The sequence below is a fragment of the Oncorhynchus masou genome, chromosome 2, assembly GCF_036934945.1.
Source record: "Oncorhynchus masou masou isolate Uvic2021 chromosome 2, UVic_Omas_1.1, whole genome shotgun sequence".
Lineage (NCBI taxonomy): Eukaryota > Metazoa > Chordata > Actinopteri > Salmoniformes > Salmonidae > Oncorhynchus > Oncorhynchus masou.
Genome location: NC_088213.1, coordinates 37,412,119 through 37,429,474, shown reverse-complemented (window position 1 = coordinate 37,429,474; position 17,356 = coordinate 37,412,119). Strand labels below are relative to the sequence as shown.

At 45.2% G+C, this 17,356-nt stretch overlaps 1 protein-coding gene across 4 annotated transcripts in view; it reads left to right on the top strand.

Annotated features, from left to right (window-relative positions):
* LOC135504349 (amyloid-beta A4 precursor protein-binding family A member 2-like) overlaps positions 1–17,356 on the top strand; it is an 82,031-nt gene that overhangs the window by 54,322 nt on the left and 10,353 nt on the right. For 3 of the 4 annotated variants that reach the window (XM_064922847.1, XM_064922867.1, XM_064922858.1), the window contains 5 exons: positions 3,754–5,109; positions 6,873–6,953; positions 11,143–11,182; positions 12,112–12,257; positions 16,118–16,153. In XM_064922847.1, the coding sequence (XP_064778919.1) occupies positions 3,775–5,109; positions 6,873–6,953; positions 11,143–11,182; positions 12,112–12,257; positions 16,118–16,153 (1,638 nt within the window). In that variant the 5' untranslated portion in view covers positions 3,754–3,774. The remainder of the gene's footprint in view (positions 1–3,753; positions 5,110–6,872; positions 6,954–11,142; positions 11,183–12,111; positions 12,258–16,117; positions 16,154–17,356) is intronic. The other variant, XM_064922876.1, reaches the window with a different exon arrangement.

Sequence of the window (17,356 nt, the reverse complement as noted above, 5' to 3'; positions counted from 1 at the left end):
GAGAGAGAGAAGAGGGGAAAGGAACAACAAAAGCCCCTCAGAGAGCAGCCAGTTGTTAGTGGCAACTGGTGGAGATGAGACCGGTGGAAGGAACATAGAGGAGAGAAAGTGGGACACCAGGTCACTCTTTAAATGCAGTATTGTATTACACATCTAATGTTTTGTGCCGGCACTCGTCTACACAGCCGTGTGTGTGTGTCCTCTATTAATGGCTTCTCACGTGATTTATACCATCCCTTCGCTGTTTAATAGCTTTTTAATGAGATTGTTGAATTTGTTTAGGGCCCTACGTGCAGAAGCACCAGAAATACCCCAACATAATCTCTCCCCGCTCGTCTCGTGGCTGCAACCGAACAATGATTCGAGCTATCTGAATTAGGAGAATGATCCCAATCTCCCAGGCGAGCCATTCTCCACCCTGCGGTGTGCAGATCAATACCAGTCCAGATACTCTGGGAGACTGAACATCTCGCCAGTCTCTCCCGATCTAGGAGTGAATATTCACAGGCCTCTGTGTAGAGATGACCTCCATTTTGACTATTGATTGTATGACTGTCAAAGTCCAATTAGCTTAAGGTAAAGGCAGGCTCCCTCTTTGTTTCATTCTCTTGCCTCAGACGTTTGTCCACAGGCCAAACACAACTCAATGCAAAGCGCTGTATTGAGCAGAGTTCTGTATTGTGTCAAGCCTTATGCAAGAGTGCTAAGTAAGCACTTAATTGTGGGTGTGGGTAAGTTACTCGAGAACCTGTCTGCCTCCAATAGCAGTAATTGATCGGGTCTTTCAGTGGTGAAGAGATCGCAGGTTGAGCGAAAGAGAGAGCGGCATTTGTGTTCAGCAGGGGAGTCAATGTGCATCAGCCATTTGTAAAGGCATGGATGCTATATGTTAGGAGTAGTTAGATCTAACTTAGGTCTAACTTAGAGGTATGCACAGACTCTTTGTTTTGTCAGACTAGTTCTCCTGATCTTTACCACAGTGTGGTGCCCATGATGGTTGTTTGGAGCGGTGTTCCCATACTGAGATCAATGCTTCCACAATGCTAGCTGTAATATGCTGGGGACTCCTGGGGCTAGATGTGGTTTCACATGAGGTGTGTATGTGGTTAAACGCTTTCATATTGCAGATTGTGGCTTCCATCATTGTAATTGTCTCCATCATTTACAATCCCCCATAAACTGTATATTGTTTTTGTAAATACATACAGTACCAGTCAAAAGTTTGGACACACCTACTCATTTAAGGGTTTTTCTTTATTTTTACTATTTTCTACATTGTAGAATAATAGTGAAGACATCAAAACTTTGAAATAACACATATGGAATCATGTAGAAACCAAAAAGTGTTAAATCAAAATATATTTTATATTTGAGGTTCTTCAAAGTAGTCACCCTTTGCCTTGATGACAGCTTTGCACACTCTTGGCATTCTCTCAACCAGCTTCATGAGGAATGGTTTTCCATCATTCTTGAAGAAGTTCCCACATATGCTGAGCACTTGTTGGCCTCTTTTCTTTCACTCTGCAGTCCAACTCATCCCAAACTATCTCATTTGGCTTGAGGTTGGGTGATCGTGGATGGCAGGTAATCTGATGCAGCACTCCATCACGCTCATTCTTGGTAAATTAGCCCTTACACAGCCTGGAGGTGTTTTGGGTCATTGTCCTGTTGAAAAACAAATGCTAGTCCCACTAAGCGCAAACCAGATGGGATGGAGTAGCGCTGCAGAATGCTGTGGTAGCCATGCTAGTTAAGTGTGCCTTGAATCCTAATAAATCACCAACAGTGTCACCAGCAAAGCACCATCACACCTCCTTTTCTATACTTCTCAGGGGGGACCACGCATGTGGAGATCATCTGTTCACATACTCTCTCTCACTGCCCATAATTAATCATCCATTCACCTACTCTCCAACCGTCTCACAAAGACACAACGGTTGGAACCAAAAATCTCAAATTTGGACTCATCAGACCAAAGGACAGATTTTCACCTGTCTAATGTCCATTGCTCGCATTTCTTGGCCCAAGCAAGTCTCTTGTTACTATTGGTGTCCTTTAGTAGTGTTTTCTTTGCAGCAATTTGACCATGAAGCCCTGAACAGTTGATGTTGAGATGTGTCTGTTATTGAACTTTGTGAAGCGTGTATTTGGGCTGCAATCTGAGGTGCAGTTAACTTTATTGAACTTATCTTCTGCAGCAGAGGTAACTCTGGATCTTTCTTCCTTTCATGTGGAGGTCCTCATGCGGGCAAGTTTCATCATAGCGCTTGATGGTTTTTGCGAGTGCACTTGAAGTAACTGTAAATGTTCTTGAAATGTTCCTTATTGACTGACCTTCGTGTCTTCAAGTAATGATGGACTGTTGTTTCTCTTTGCTTATTTGAGTTGTTCTTGCCATAATATGGACCTATTTGATAAAATACCATCTTCTTTGTACCACCCCTACCATGTCACGTCACAACACAATGGCTCAAATGCATTAAGAAGGAAAGAAATTCCACAAATGAACTTTTAAGGCACACCTGTTATTTGAAATGCATTCCAGGTGACTACCTCATGAAGCTGGTTGAGAGAATGCCAAGCGTGTGCAAAGCTTTCATCAAGGCAAAGGGCTACTAGATGGCTACTTTGAAAAATCTCAAATATAAAATATATTTAGATTTTTGTAACACTTTTTGGGTTACAACATGATTCCATGTGTTATTTCATAGTTTTGATGTCTTCACTTATATTCTACAATTGTCTTAAAAAATAATATTTTACAATAGTTACCTTTTTGTTTGTTTTTAGTCCCATCCTTCAGCTACCCTCAACCCTTCCCATCTATCTCTGAACACCATCCAGTTTTGATTTCTATTTGCCATATATTTTCAACTGTGCTGTGGTGTTTCACAAAAGTTCTGAAATGTTCTATTCTCATCGTTTCTACAGATTGTAAATTAAAGATAAACATTTTTGCTAAGAGTATTATTATATTATTGATCGATTGACTATGACTTTTCAAATCAACCAGCAGTGCTAATTGCAGAGTTAGCTCCAGGTAAATGTTGCAATTCTTTAGCTATTTCTGAACCTGCGACCAAAGAAAAGCTACAAAGGGACAGTACCAAAACAAATCATCTAATGATTCTGTCTCTTTGCAGCAGAATCTGCAGAGCTGGGATGGTTGTATCCCCCATTTATATAACATTCTATTGATTGCAAGAATTTTGTATAATCATTTCAATCGAAAAACTCTTAAGTTTTGTATCCGGCGTGGTTTTGTGTATCAGTTCTTAAACAATGTGTCAACTATTTTGCAATCTATGTGGCACAGCTGTCAATATTTGATCCTTAAATTAAACTGGTATACTTTTTTATTGATCACAATTTTCTTTAACCGATTTTGGTCTTTGACGCAGGGCCGACAGACAAGTTCCTTACTTCCTCCCCCTTCCACTTGCCTCTTCCATTTTTGAGGTAATGCTGCAATTAGTTGGTTGTAATTTTGGGTAGAACGGTGGGCTAAAGCCTTTTATTGGTTCCCTCACCATTGGTCCCTCACTATGTCTTGTTTTGAATGATCCTAGCTGTCAGTCATAGTGCATCTCTAATTGGCCCTAACGGGGTTTCACAGTAGGACAACAGAGTGGTTAACTCTCTCACTGTGTCTAAAAGGCTCACTCACTGTGTTTCATTCAAATGTTATTTGTGATGATTGAACTGTGGCAGTATAGCTCTAATGGTGTGGTTCTGTCTTTCTGCGTTCTGTAGGACTGAGGACAGTTGAGATGCATGGCCTGTAAGCAGCCAGCGCCAGCGATGGCTCATAGGAAGAGGCCAGGGACCAGCGGCTCCAGCTGCAGCATGGTGGTGCCCCCCGTCCGGCCCCTCTGCCCCACCGCCTACCCCCCAGAGCAGCACGACCAGGAGCATGAGGAGGGCCCAGGGGAGGAGGAGGAGGTCCACTACTGCCGCCAGCAGGGCCTGGAGCCAGAGCTGACGGACAGCCGGCCAGCCACACCTACTACACCTGACCTGGAACACGAGCATGAACACAGCCATGACCATGATCACCCAGACTGCCACGACCATGATGACCACAGTCACAGCGACGACCATGCAGAGTGCCATGGCCACGAGCATGCAGACTGTCATGGTCACGATCACAGTCACGACGACGTAGACTGCCATAACCACGGCCACGTCCACAGTCACATCAATGACCACGACCATGCAGGCTGTCACGGCCACCGTCACGACCACGCTGACAGCCTGGACGGAGACTCCAGCTCTGACTATGTGAACAACACCTCGGAGGAGGAGGACTATGATGAAGGTCTGCCGGAGGAGGACGAGGGAGTCACCTACTACATCCGCTACTGCCCTGAGGATGACAGCTACCTGGAGGGCAGCATGGACTGCAACGAGGTCGAGACTGACTATACGGCCAGCACCGTGCAGCACGTCCGGGCTGAGCCCCCGGGCGACACAGACGAGTGCCAGGAAGCGGTGGAGGAGTGGGCGGAGGGAGAAGGAGGGGTGGAGGTGGGGGAGGTGCGCTCTGAGGTGGTGGAGCAGGACCCAGATGAACAGATCTACAACGTCCTGGACCACCATCCCCACCCCGCCGCCGTCCTGCACGAGTCCCCCCCACCCACAGAGGAGGAAGAAGAGGAGGAGGAGGAGAGAGCTGGGGTTGCCTACACTGGACCCTACTATGGCCCAGAGGAGGACAATGGGAACTCCATGGTTCACATACCGCGGTCTCCATACCGTGGCCGTAAGGTGGTAGTGGAGGGGGAGACTGGGGAGGAGGCGGAGGAGGACATTGACCAGATAGTGGCAGAGATCAAGATGAGTATGAGCATGGGTAGCCTGAGCAGTGGTGGCACTGACCAGAGCCCTGAAGAGCTGGTGCAAGACAGTGTACCCAGTGATTACCACCCTCCTGAGGCCCACGCCAAGCCTGAGCCTGCCCCCTACACCCCAACCCCACACCGCCACGACAGCAGACCCAAGTCCCTCAACCTCCCCTCCTCCACACGGCACAACAACCCTGAGCTCCAGAGGGGCTTCAAGGTTCGCTCCCGCACCCCGGAGGAGCGACAGCAGTGGGCTCAAGAACAGGTGAGAGGGAGAGGCCATTTTGATGAGTATTTTCTATACACACTCATTGAATCTCCTCTATTGAAATGATGTGAATGACAAGTCAGACATACAGTTAAGGTGATGTGTTGAGAAGGTTGTCAGAGTATGAATCAGCGTTTAATCTTCCAAATGTTACAGGGAGATGAAGGGCACAGTGATCAAAGTCATTTGATCAGACTACATTTTTCCAATCCAAAATGTCTAATGCCTCTAACACGGCCTCTCCCGGATGAACATGACTTGGGTTTTTAATCGTCTAGATGTTGGGGCATTTACCAAAGTATCCATTTTAGGACTATAACTAACCCTTAATCCATGGTCCTCCTCCTTTACACTATACCTGAGTGGAGGGAGAGATCTGTATAGACTAACGTTATATATTCAAGGTCAAATCGGGGCTGCTTATATTTGTCCCGTTTCACACGTGCATAAGTGTGTAACCTGTACAGTGTGTGGTGCATATCCCACTCCCCCTGAGACACCCTCGGAGAGTGGGGTCACGACATGTGTTTAATACAGTTGGAGACCGCACACAAGATGTACGGCCAGGTTATGTTCAGATTCTGGAGCAGACCTATGCCATTGGAACTGATTAAAACAAGATTTGTGATAGGGAGATATTTATGATGTGTGATGTGGTTGACAGGCAGGTTATTGCACTGCAGCTATAGTGCAGCTAGTGAGACCCTTCCCTTCCTCCTGCTGGAGACCCATCCTCCAGCCACAGCCAGACACCTTGAGCGCCCCTCTCCATCTCCCACGCCCACTGCCCTCATTCAGATGCAGCCTGTTCTTCTATTCCACACAGGAACACACACACACACACACCTCTTCCTGTCCTCCACCAAGCCCCTCTCTGAGTCCAACCATGCTCACCAGATGGTGAGGTGAGGGGAGAGTCTGTGTGTGTGCCCTGCAGCATGGGATGGCAGAATGCTGATACACACCTGCTTTATCGTGTGCATATGTGTTATGTAGAACTGTGTGTATGGTTGTGATTGTGTTTGTTCTCTTTACTGTGTTGTTGGAGAGAAGTGGGACAAGCCACATAGCTGGATTATATTGGAAGCAAGCACATATTGTGCAGAACAGTCACTGACAACAACAATAAAACATCTACTGCCCAGGTTAAATTCGGTGACTCTGTGATTTTAAGCAGCAGTTGTAGATGTTTTGCAGAATGCTTTCAGTGTTCAGGTACTGTGATTAAGGCTCACGGAAGTGTTTGAAAACATCAGATTCAGGCTGGATACTTCCTCCTTCCTCAGGGAAGGTTGTTTTATCCTGTCAAACAAATGGATATAATTATTATTGAATTGCTGTTTGCTCAAGCTGATGTGTAGATGTTGAATACTAATCAGGACTTATGATTGTGTTGTTGCTGTAGAAATAAGGGTTGTTGAGTTATGTCAATTTGAAATGAGAGCAATTTCATAACCTTTCATTTCATAATCTTTACCATGCTTTGCTAAGTAAATGTGAACTGTCAAGACTATAGTGGTACTCAAGACAACATGTTGTCCTGTGTGTATTTCACAGAACGCAATTAATGTCTAATAATAGCATGACCTTATTTTTTTCACGTTACAACTACCCCTTTCTCCAACCCATAGAGAAATGTATGTCCCTGAGGGACCAGTCATTTATTTGTAATTTTTTTATTTCTACTGTCTGCTTGGAAATGTTTTATTAACTCTCTGTTTCCCTCTGGTCCCTGTTTATCCCCTGTTTAACCCCCACAGATGACCAATGGTGCAGAGCAGCCCAGGAAACAGCAGCGTTCTGACCTCAACGTGCCGCTGGAGAACAACAATGTCCCGGAGGTAAACTGTCTCTGTCTGCAGTCCAAACTGATTGTGACAGATGATATTATGTGGAATACATAACAGTATTATTACTGTCCTATGTTTGTCCTTCAGAGCCCGTGTCATGGGTGTGAAGAGATTTTCTTCAGATTATTTATCATCATATCAAATAAATCTTAATTTATACAGCAGATTTCAGACATGGAATGCAACACAATGTGCTTTACAGGAAAAACTAATAAAAACAATGAAAATAAAAGCTGTATCGCAGAGCTGTTTGCTTTGCTAGTTAGAGCCAAATGTTAGCTAGCTAACATTGAACCTGGTTGGTTAGCTCCCACCAGATTCAAGCAGGGTAGTAACGACATGATTTGGCACTATGTTCATTGTTGTTTAACTAGCTAACTTTAGCTGGCTGGCTCGTTAGCTAACGTTACGTGACGTGTGTGATCTTACACATTGTTTACCTAGTTATGTTCATTGTTTACTTACAGATGAAGATGGAAGTTTACATACACCTTAGCCAAATACATTTAAACTCAGTTTTTCACAATTCCTGACATTTAATCAGAGTAAAAATTCCCTGTTTTAGGTCAGTTAGGATCACCACTTTATTTTAAGAATGTGAAATGTCAGAATAATAGTAGAGAGAATGATTTATTTCAGCTTTTATTTCTTTCATCACATTCCCAGTGGGTCAGAAGTTTACATACACTCAATTAGTATTTGGTAGCATTGCCTTTAACTTGGGTCAAGTGTTTCGGGTAGCCTTCCACAAGCTTCCCACAATAAGTTGGGTGAATTTTGGCCCATTCCTCCTGACAGAGCTGGTGTAACTGAGTCAGGTTTGTAGGCCTCTTTGCTCGCACAGGCTTTTTCAGTTCTGCCCACACGTTTTCTATAGTACTGAGGTCAGGGCTTTGTGATGGCCCCTCCAATACCTTAACTTTGTTGTCCTTAAGCCATTTTGCCAGAAATTTGGAAGTATGCTTGGGGTCATTGTCAATTTGGAAGACCCATATGCGACCAAGCTTTAACTTCCTGTCTTGAGATGTTGCTTCAATATATCCACATAATTTTCTTTTTTCATGATGCCATTTATTTTGTGAAGTGCACCAGTCCCTCCTGCAGTAAAGCACCCCCACAACATGATGCTGCCACCCCTGTGCTTTACGGTTGGGATGGTGTTCTTCAGCTTGCAAGTCTCCCCCTTTTTCCTCCAAACATAACGATGGTCATTATGGCCGAACAGTTCTATTTTTGTTTCATCAGACCGGAGGACATTTCTCCAGAAAGTACCATCTTTGTCCCCATGTGCAGTTGCAAACCGTAGTCTGGCTATTTTATGGCGGTTTTGGAGCAGTGGCTCCTTCCTTGCTGAGCGGCCTTTCAGGTTATGTCGATATAGGACTCGTTTTACTGTGGATATAGATACTTTTGTACCGGTTTGCTCCAGCATCTTCACAAGGTCCTTTGCTGTTGTTCTGGGATTGATTTGCACTTTTCGCACCAAAGTATGTTCGTCTCTAGGAGGCAGAACGCGTCTCCTTCCTGAGCGGTATGACGGCTGCGTGGTCCCATGGTGATTATACTTGCGTACTATTGTTTGTACAGATGAACGTGGTACCTTCAGGCGTTTGGAAATTGCTCCCAAGGATGAACCAGACTTGAGGTCTACAAATGTTTTTCTGAGGCATTGGCTGATTTCTTTTGATTTTTCCATGATGACAAGCAAAGAGGCACTGAGTTTGAAGGTAGGCCTTGAAATACATCCACAGGTACACCTCCAATTGATGTCAATTAGTCTATCAGAAGCTTCTAAAGCCATGACATAAGTTTCTGTAATTTTCCAAGCTGTTTAAAGGCACAGTCACCTTAGTGTATGTAAACTTCTGACCCACTGGAATTGTGATACAGTGAATTCATCTGTCTGTAAACAATTGTTGTAAAAAAATACTTGTGTCAATGCACAAAGGAGACGTCCTAACCGACTTGCCAAAACTATAGTTTGTTAACAAGACATTTGTGGAGTGGTTGAAAAACGAGTTTTTATGGCTCCAACCTAAGTGTATGTAAACGTCCGACTTCAACTGTAGCTTGCTAGCTACATCTCTTAAGCTAAAGTGTACAACACCTGTTGAATATGGTCGGTGTCAGTAAACGTCAGCAAGAAAGCATGATGAAATTGTTGCCAGCAGAGCTGGTTAGGCTGTTTTCATGTTATCCAGGGGTAAACAAATCATCCGGCAGAGTGTCAAGTGTGCATTCTAAACGCTCCGAGAGCGAAACTAGATGGGTGGGGCTAAAGCTTAAGGGTGTGAACAATGCTGAATGGGTGTAGACAAAGTAGAGCTCTTCACTAGATACCAAAACATTTAAAGGCCATTTTCTCAAAAGTGAGTTTACAAGTTTATCAACTTTCAAAGGAGAATGACTTTCCCATTGTTTTTCAAATCCAGTGTATGATATATCATTTTGAAGCTGTGAGTCTACTTTTATCCAATGTAAAAAACACCATTTCAAATGTTGTTACATAAGACCGAATACAGGTGGTGAGTCACATATTTACTACACAACAAACATAAGATATATATATATTTTTTTTTTTTTTATGATACAAACTGAACAACTAAAAGGAAAAGCAAAGCAAAAAACATGTATTTCGAGGTCTCTTTAAAATATGTCCACAGTTTTGGCCCCCCCTGGCAGGCTATTCCAGGGCCTGGGGGTATAATAACTAAAGGCTGCCTCTTCATGCCTCGTTAAAAGGCCAGTGCCAGAGGATTTATGAGGATCAGTGAACTGTGTTTATGAATAAATGAAGTCCCTGTCTCCAGGTAACACAGTGTGGTTGTCCAGTTTTCTTGAGGAAATCACCATTGTTATTATTGTGGACATTTCTCTCAGGGACATTCTATACAAGGCTGCTATCCTCATTCCCCACTTCCATTGCTCTGAAAGGAAGGGAAATGGCTGTGCCCTTTTTTGACTCTGCAGTCAAGCCACTGGTTGAGAGCAGCAAGCTGTGTGTTTACATCAGGGAAACCACTCAACCTTGACCTGACCGTTCAAGTGATGCTCAGAGACAAAGCCCTCTCTGCTCTGCACAATCTCCATAGGAGCCCTCTCCCCTGCCCAACCCAGTCTTATCATCCTAACACCATTTTGTCCGGCCAGGCTTTCATTCACACACCAGCACAAAGGCTGGAGACAAAGCCGAACTGCAGAGCGAGGCACATCTTCACTTTAGAGGTCATCTAGAATCATACGTTAGCATTTAAGTATTGTATATTTGTGGGATGCCACTATAGCATAAGTGTACTAAGATATACTAGGAAGTTGTTTCCCTTTAAGTTAATAAGTGGTTTGATAAGGCTCCTGGGCCTTCCTCGCAGACTGTAATGAACGGCCACACAGGTTTCAGCCTGGACCCTCCATTTGAGTGGCATGTCTTTAAAGTGATGCCCATTACTCAGAGTGCTTTAATGTGTGGCTCTCTCATTCAGAGCTTTGTGGAAGTATTGATATACAGTTGTGTTTCACATCTGAAGATGTAGGCATGTCATGACCCTGCATGTTAACACGGACCACTGTTTACAATCAGGTCGATGCCATGAAGTTGCACTTCCTTTGATCTGTACTATACACTCTTAGAAAAAAGGGTTCCACCGAAAGGGTTGTTCGGCTGTCTCCATTTTGGTTCCAGGTAGAACAGTTTTTGGTTCCAGGTAGGACCCTTTTGAGTTCCATGTATAACTCCCTGTGGGAAAGGTTCTACATGGAACCCAAAAGGGTTCTACCTGGAACCAAAAATGGTTCTTCAAAGGGTTATGTTATGGGGACAGAACCCTTTGAAGAACCCTTTTGGTTCCAGGTAGAACCCTTTTGGGTTCTAGATACCACGTTTTTCTAAGCGTGAACCACACGTCTATGTATTCAGGACATGCATCGTTTCTTACATTTTCTTCCTCATCTGTTGATGAATAGGGTTTGTATCGATTTCATCGGCTACTTTGAACTGATGTTCAAAAATGTTTCATCTTCTTTGACAGACTGAAGCTTTTGGAGTTTGTTGGTCTGTTGTTTGTTGTGGAAGCCAAAGGCCTTGCAGAGAGGCGGGTTTTCCTTTCAGTTTCATGAAATGAGAATGCATATTTCATTCCCGCTACTAATTCAGAGAGTTCAATCAAGACTTTCTGTTTTTCAGGAAACAAAGAAGGCTGCATCTTTCCCCAGCTTTGTTGATGGTAAGGCACCTCTACATCTGTTTCTCTTGAGTGTAAAATCAAAAGACAAAAATGAATCAAATTCCCAACATCAACAACAGATATTCCCTGTAAGAGGCTTATATCACTTTGGGTGCAGGGATCTGCTCATTCCAAGAATATTAGATTTGTCTCTCTAATTCAAGCGCCTTAATAACCACTCAAAATCTAGTTGCAAAATGACAGATCATGGAGTATGAAGGAGAGAAAATAATGAGCTTGCAGCTGTTACATGAGATCAGGAGGGAGGGAGGGAAGACAACAGGTTAATGAGTCTGAAGACAAACAAGAAAGTAAAGAGGAATGATCATATAAAGTGTTCACTATCTTTATTTGGCCAATTTACCTGAGAGCCATCATGTCAGACGTGTCAGTGAGTTAGTCGTCAGTGTGGGAGGGCTATATCTAAGCAGTCCAGTCCCAGGCCTTTGAGTATGTTTGGTTCGAGACGTTTTCAAGGCATTCCTCGCCAGGCCCCTCTCACCACTGGGCAGCGAACAGCAGGGCTGGAGGCTGAGCTGTTCCTTTCTTTCACTCTCTCTGATATCATGACAGTGCATTGTATCCCTCAGAGGTTGTCACAGAGTCTACATCTCCATATCACACGGCCACATGAATCCCCTGGTGCCTCTCTCAGCTCTCAGCTCGCTGCCCACCCGTGGCCATTTTACCACTCAAGCCTCCGCCGGGATTGTTTCTCTGCATAATACCCAACAGCTACAGAATTTCAGTGTTTGATTTATTCAAGTTGTACATACAGAAGGCTACCAATACTCATACGTATGTGGCCTTACAGCTAGAACAACACAGAGATATCTTTGTTTTGCAAGAGAAGTATGATCTAATAGCCTTTATCTTCTCCTGCTACTTAGTTTCTCTGTCCGCCCCTTCTCCCTGTCCCTCTCTGTCAGTTCCGGGGCCCTGTGAGCCAGAAGATCTTATTGATGGCATCATCTTTGCTGCTAACTACCTGGGTTCCACCCAGCTGCTCTCTGAGAGGAACCCGTCCAAGAACATCCGCATGATGCAGGCCCAGGAGGCTGTCAGCCGGGTCAAGGTACGGACAGACCGCAGACAGGCCTTCCATCACTCACTCACTCACTCACTCACTCACTCACACACACACACACACACACACACACACACACACACACACACACACACACACACACACACACACACACACACACACACACACACACACACACACACACACACACACACACACACACACACACACACACACACACACACACACACACACACACACACACACACACACACACACACACACACACACACACACACACACACACACACACACACACACACACACACACACACACACACACACACACACACACACACACACACACACACACACACACACACACACACACACACACACACACACACACACACACACACACACACACACACACACACACACACACACACACACACACACACACACACACACACACACACACACACACACACACACACACACACACACACACACACACACACACACACACACACACACACACACACACACACACACACACACACACACACACACACACACACACACACACACACACACACACACACACACACACACACACACACACACACACACACACACACACACACACACACACACACACACACACACACACACACTGCACCACCTGTTTCAAATCCCGCAAACAGCTTCCCTTCCTTCGTTCCTTTTCATATGGATGTTGTTTTGATCTGGTATATTTTCACCGTGACTCTAGGAACCGATTTGGAAGAGTGAGGGTGTCTGGTGTGTTTGTTTACACCCCAGGAGACTGTGTCCAATCTAGTAGGATTATTGCTACTGTACTGTAGGACGCAGTGGTACTGTGTAATTATGTTCCTCCCCAGTGGGTTAGTTTACAGTCCTTTCGCTCTGATTTAATGATGCCCTGTAGAGGAAACAACACCTTAAGGTATTCATCAATCATCTTTGATCTTTCTAGTTCTAGTATATCTTGAATAAACTTTATGTTCATGTTTCAGGCATATATAAAACCTGATGGAGACTTCAAAGCTGGTACAGAGTATTGGCATAACCGCTGGAAACCGTTTTAATTAGTACTCTAAATGGAACCTCTTGCTGTAGATGGTCTCCAATCTGGCAGACAAAAATACAGTTTTAGAAATGGACTTCAAATGTGAGTGCAAGGTGCTGGTCTTTTTAATTCAAGTGTGGTCCAGATTGGCCTATTAAGTCCACATGGACATCAACGCTGTTTATCTCCCCAGTCAGAGCAGTATGAGATTTGGATTAGCAGTCCATTTGGGCTCCAGTTGGGCCAGATTGGGGTAAAGCATGTGTCACATGCTGTTGGTAATGGATTGCTGGCTCACGGAGGTTATGTTTCCCCTTCCATTTCAGTCCCATTTTCTACATGACTTCTCTGCGATGAATACTGATGGAGAGCAGCCAGAGAGAATGGCCATATTCAAAACAGACTCCACCACTGTGCATTTCAATCACTTCACTACTGGTTGGATCTCAACTAGCTCTGGAGTTATGATTGCTTTTGGCAGTCTAGCTTTTGAAAGGCTATTTATGCAAGGGTCATTTTCCCCTCAGTCTGATCACTGAATGATCACAAGGGCCATTTTCCCTCAGTCTGATCACCGAATGATCACAAGGGCCATTTTCCCCTCAGTCTGATCACCGAATGATCACAAGGGCCATTAGGCCTTTGGGAGCTATACCTATCGGATCAAAGAAAATACAATCCAAGATGATACGCCAGATGTTCATCAGTTGCCCAGGCACCATACGTTTCCTCTCCCTCTCATGAAAACATGGACTGGGCTGTATCATGAATATTTTATAACCTAACTCGGTGGTCCACTGGCACTTGGCTGGGATCTACTTTTAGAAACATCCACCTGTGGCAAGGCCAGCCAGTCACTGCCAAGCAGAGATGGGAGTGTATGTTAGCTCAGTGGGTCAGATTGACCCACAGCTCAGTGTGACACAGTGGCACACTCTCTTGTCCAGCAGCAGTCTGCTTCAGCAGGCACAAGACTGGGGCAGGTGACCCTCCCATCTGAGACAGCTGCCAGCTTTCCTTTGGGAAATGCTGGCATCTTTTGGAGGGATATTTGAGTTGTGATCGGCCCCTGCCTCGCTTCCACTGCTGCTGGGATCTGTCTCCATCCATCCCTGTGACAAAAAAAAATCCTTCCGTTCTCTCGCAACCATCGAAGGCCTTTGAAGATGATACCATGGCAACGCTTAACTGAGCGTTTTCTTCTTCATTATTTTTACATTGGCTGTTCAGCTGTGGAGGAGGCCATCCGGAAGCCACTTGCCCTCATCTGAGGAGGAACTACAGATGATGTTTCTCTCCACAGATGAATTGGCCATATGTCTCTCTGGAGGCAGGGGATCGGGCTCTGTTATGTGTTGGTAGCTACCAGTTCTTCACACACCAACCCCTGAACACTGGGACTGGGCAGGGTGCTCTGCGCTGCCTGCCTCCCTCCCTCAGTTTCATTTTATGGTTCTCATAAACCTACAACCCACACACAGATTAATTACACTGCTGTCCTCAATATTTAGTCCACTGTTACAGAGAACAAATAAACGTAACATTGCAGGTAAATAGCACGCCGTCGTGGGTTTTATTTATACAGACCTTTTTGGCTCCCCTCATGTTGATGTAATATTTATGCAGCTTCATCGCCCACTCCTTTTTCTGCCTGCCTTGATTTGATGCAGTGGGTGTAGCTGGAGGACTGCCTTGATTTGATGCAGTGGGTGTAGCTGGATGTAGCTGGAGGACTGCCTTGCATTAGGAGGGCTGAAGGTGGCGCAGTAAATGTGTAACAAACAACCCAGGATCATCCCTGAAGGCCATTCTCTGCTCCGCTTCCCATGCAAACACAAATAAACTGACTAGTTTGAGAGGCAAGATCCTGCCCTCTGCTCTGTCTCCCAGCAAATGGTGAAGCCGTAGAGAGAGTGCTGACCCTTCCTCTGCTCCTGACTGGCTGGCTTGCAGAGAGCTGTGGTACCAACTCTCTCAGGCAGCCATAGTAACGGAGTCTATCTGACTGATGATGGATGGGGCCTTTATGTGTCTGGACTTCACCACACCCTCCTTCTGGTCCTGTGCAGTTGACATACAGCGTTAAGGTCCTTTTGTGGGGCTCAGTGTTGGGAAAGGGGATACCTCGTCAGTTGCACAGGAGGTGTGAGATTAACTGAATCTATCTTAACTCAATCTGAATCAACTGAATTTACTGAATCGGTGATTTCTGGTCAGCGACCCTACAGTAGGTTTCTCAATATGTTGTTTTTAGACCATTTGAAAACCACTCAGTCACCAACTGTCAGTTTTGACATCCCATTTCTCAGGGGGATGGTGACGGACGTCAATACAGGACTAAATCATTGTGTTGCCTTAGATTACATGTCACCTCATCTCAGGATGCTGGGCTCTGCTGTAATTCCTCACCGTTTTCTGAAAGACAGGACAGGAAAGGTATGCCGAGGATGTCTTGCCTTGACTTCACATTTGAACCTGAAGCCCTTTGACAGAGTCTTTGCATATGCTACACTCAAGTTCCCTTTTTACTTTGATATTAAGGTATGGTATCAACTCATTTTTGCATGTTTTTATGATTTGCTGTATTCAAAAGAAAAATAGCAATTCTGATCCTTTTAATTGCCGTTTTAATTTGTTTCTGCAGAACACAGCTGTGCCATCGCTCCTCTCCCTCCCAGAGCAATGATACACCTGCTGTTTGGTTGAGTTGTTGTCTCTTACTTTCTTTTACTTTCTTTACTCCCTGCCCTCTGTTTTTGCCGCTCCTCCCGTCCCGTGTCTGACGACCCTGTTCTGTCCCAACGTCTCCTCCCAGAGGGTTCAGAAGGCTGCCAAAATCAAGAAAAAGGCGGTGTGTAAAAACAATCTGATCTGATAACAACAGAGAGACGGGCCACCTTGACTCCACCCTCACCCTCCGGCTCCCTGTTCCATCTGTCTGTCTGTCTCATTCTGACTCCACCCTCACCCTCCGGCTCCCTGTTCCATCTGTCTGTCTGTCTCATTCTGACTCCACCCTCACCCTCCGGCTCCCTGTTCCATCTGTCTGTCTGTCTCATTCTGACTCCACCCTCACCCTCCGGCTCCCTGTTCCATCTGTCTGTCTGTCTCATTCTGACTCCACCCTCACCCTCCGGCTCCCTGTTCCATTTGTCTGTCTGTCTCATTCTGACTCCACCCTCACCCTCCGGCTCCCTGTTCCATCTGTCTGTCTGTCTCATTCTGACTCCACCCTCACCCTCCGGCTCCCTGTTCCATCTGTCTGTCTGTCTCATTCTGACTCCACCCTCACCCTCCGGCTCCCTGTTCCATCTGTCTGTCTGTCTCATTCTGACTCCACCCTCACCCTCCGGCTCCCTGTTCCATCTGTCTGTCTGTCTCATTCTGACTCCACCCTCACCCTCCGGCTCCCTGTTCCATCTGTCTGTCTGTCTGTCTCATTCTGACTCCACCCTCACCCTCTGGCTCCCTGTTCCATCTGTCTGTCTGTCTCTCATTCTGACTCCACCCTCACCCTCCGGCTCCCTGTTCCATCTGTCTGTCTGTCTATCTCATTCTGACTCCACCCTCACCCTCCGGCTCCCTGTTCCATCTGTCTGTCTGTCTGTCTGTCTGACTCACTCTGAGCCGTGGATTTTGAGGAGGTGACTAGAGTTATGATGAGAATCTCCATAATCCCACTCCATCTGATTACCCTGCATGCATCACTGAGAGGCTGGACTGTGTGAACTCTGGGAACATCCCTGCAGCTTGTGCTCTGAAAATCAGAGCCAGCAAACATGAAATCCATTGATGATATTGATGATGCAAAGAAATATTCTAGCCTACACAGAATTACTACAAATGTATGATTTAATTTATTAGACACATCATCAAATGTATTGCTTCATTATATATTGTATATTTTAAAAACATGTAAATCATGCTGCTCATTATACACACACCAGTCCTTAGATAATTAACCTAAATCAAACGTGATTGAATTAACACGCAGTGCGTGGTGATTAGCGTGAATGCAAACCACATGCATGGGACTGGTATTCACACACATCCG